General features: G+C 47.2%; 1 protein-coding gene across 1 annotated transcript; it reads left to right on the top strand.

The window, feature by feature from the left end:
• Positions 1-59: 59 nt before the first annotated feature.
• LOC128277114 (zinc finger protein 492-like) lies at positions 60-1,599 on the top strand (the record flags this gene model as incomplete). Its single annotated transcript, XM_053015564.1, has 1 exon — positions 60-1,599. A coding segment is annotated over one exon (1,540 nt), but the record flags the coding sequence as incomplete, so codon positions are not given.
• Positions 1,600-1,642: the final 43 nt, after the last annotated feature.

The following is a 1,642-nucleotide window of genomic DNA, read 5'->3' as shown; positions in this document are numbered from 1 at the left end:
CACACGGTCATTGATGGTATGTAAAACTTGCTCTCTTTCGTTCCACCCTTTTCCGCTAGAAACAACACTCACGCACTCCCGCGTACCAGTGTGAGTACTGCCCGAAGGCGTTCAACAGTGACAGCTGCTGGAAAATTCACATACGGGCGCATAAGGGTGAAAAGCCGTTCCCCTGCAGCATTTGTGGGAGGACTTTTGGAACTCCGTACAACCGCAAGGTTCACGAATTGCGACACCAGAATAAGCGAGATTATCAGTGCGACAAGTGTCCGAAGGGCTTCTTTTCGCCGAAGGAATTGCGCTCCCACCAGATACGGCACATCAAGGTTGGCCTACGGACCTTTCCTCAGTTAGCAGAGCTACAAGAGGCCGAACCAGCAAAAGAGGAGCTCCTGTCAAAGGCGGAAGGCTTCTTCAATGATCATCTTTACGAAACGGTAGAGAAGCAGTGCCCAAAGCAGTTCTCTTGCTCGAGCTGCTACAAGTCGTTCCACGATAAATCGCAACTTCGGCTACACGTTAAGCGAATGCACAGTGCGGTCTCTCTAAGCAAGTCCAACGTGCGGTTTCCAAAGATTGATAGGGAAACTGCTGAAAAACAACTGGCCTCGATTCTTTATTCTGGTACTTCGTTCGTGTGCGACGTATGCGCAAGAAGTTTTCGAAGCGGCCGAGGTCTGCGGCAACATCTGTATGTGCACATCCGTGGCGTGAAGGTGCATCGCTGTAGTCGTTGTCCGAGAGTGTTCTTCCAGATCGGACACTTGCAGGAACACGAACTGACGCACACCGGCCAGAAACCTTTCAGTTGCCCCGTCTGCGGAAGATGTTTCAATCGAAACTATATCATGGAACGTCATCGAAGAGAACAACATCCAGAGGAAATGATTGCGGATGGTTCACAGGAAAGTAACCCGGAAAGCGAACCACTAATTGTAGACCTCGATGAGCCTCTTGAGACGGACTTTGTACAAGATTCAGTAGGAATCGAGACAAGAGCGATGGACCGAACAGATTTACTAATGTTGAAAGTGAACGGGGCGGAAGCAGGGAACGAAACGAACACTGATGCGAACAGTCCCAAAAAAGTGCGAAAAAAGGTTCGATTTTCGGACGTATTGGAAGTGGAATACTTCAATCCAAATGAGTTTCATATTCCGAGAACACCAAAGCCTAGTAATAGACCAGGTATACTCAAGGGGAGCTTGAAAACCGGAAAAGTATCACTGAAACCGTCACCAGAAACCAGCGCCGATTTAATGATGCAACCAACGCCTGCAAACAACACCGGACTAGATATGGAGACGGTCGCTCTAGAACAACAAAACTCAAGCATTTCGGAAAGTGCCTTTACTCTGCCAGAAGTTAATCCAGAACTAAATCCCATTGACGCTTTTAACAGCACATCTACTATGCAGGAAGATGAAACAATATTTGAATCAGAACTAAGTGGCACAGACTGTATGAACAGCACGTCTACTATGCAGGAAGATGAAACGATATTTGAATCAGAACTAAGTGGCACAGACTGTATGAACAGCCCGACAAATCTGCAGGAAGATGAAACAATATTTGAATCAGAACTAAGTGGCACAGACTGTATGAACAGCCCGACAAATCTGCAGGAAGATGAAACGATAGT

The sequence above is a fragment of the Anopheles cruzii genome, unplaced genomic scaffold (genome assembly GCF_943734635.1).
Source record: "Anopheles cruzii unplaced genomic scaffold, idAnoCruzAS_RS32_06 scaffold04026_ctg1, whole genome shotgun sequence".
NCBI lineage: Eukaryota > Metazoa > Arthropoda > Insecta > Diptera > Culicidae > Anopheles > Anopheles cruzii.
Note: the sequence above shows the minus strand (reverse complement) of the source record. Positions and strands in the feature narration are given on the sequence as shown.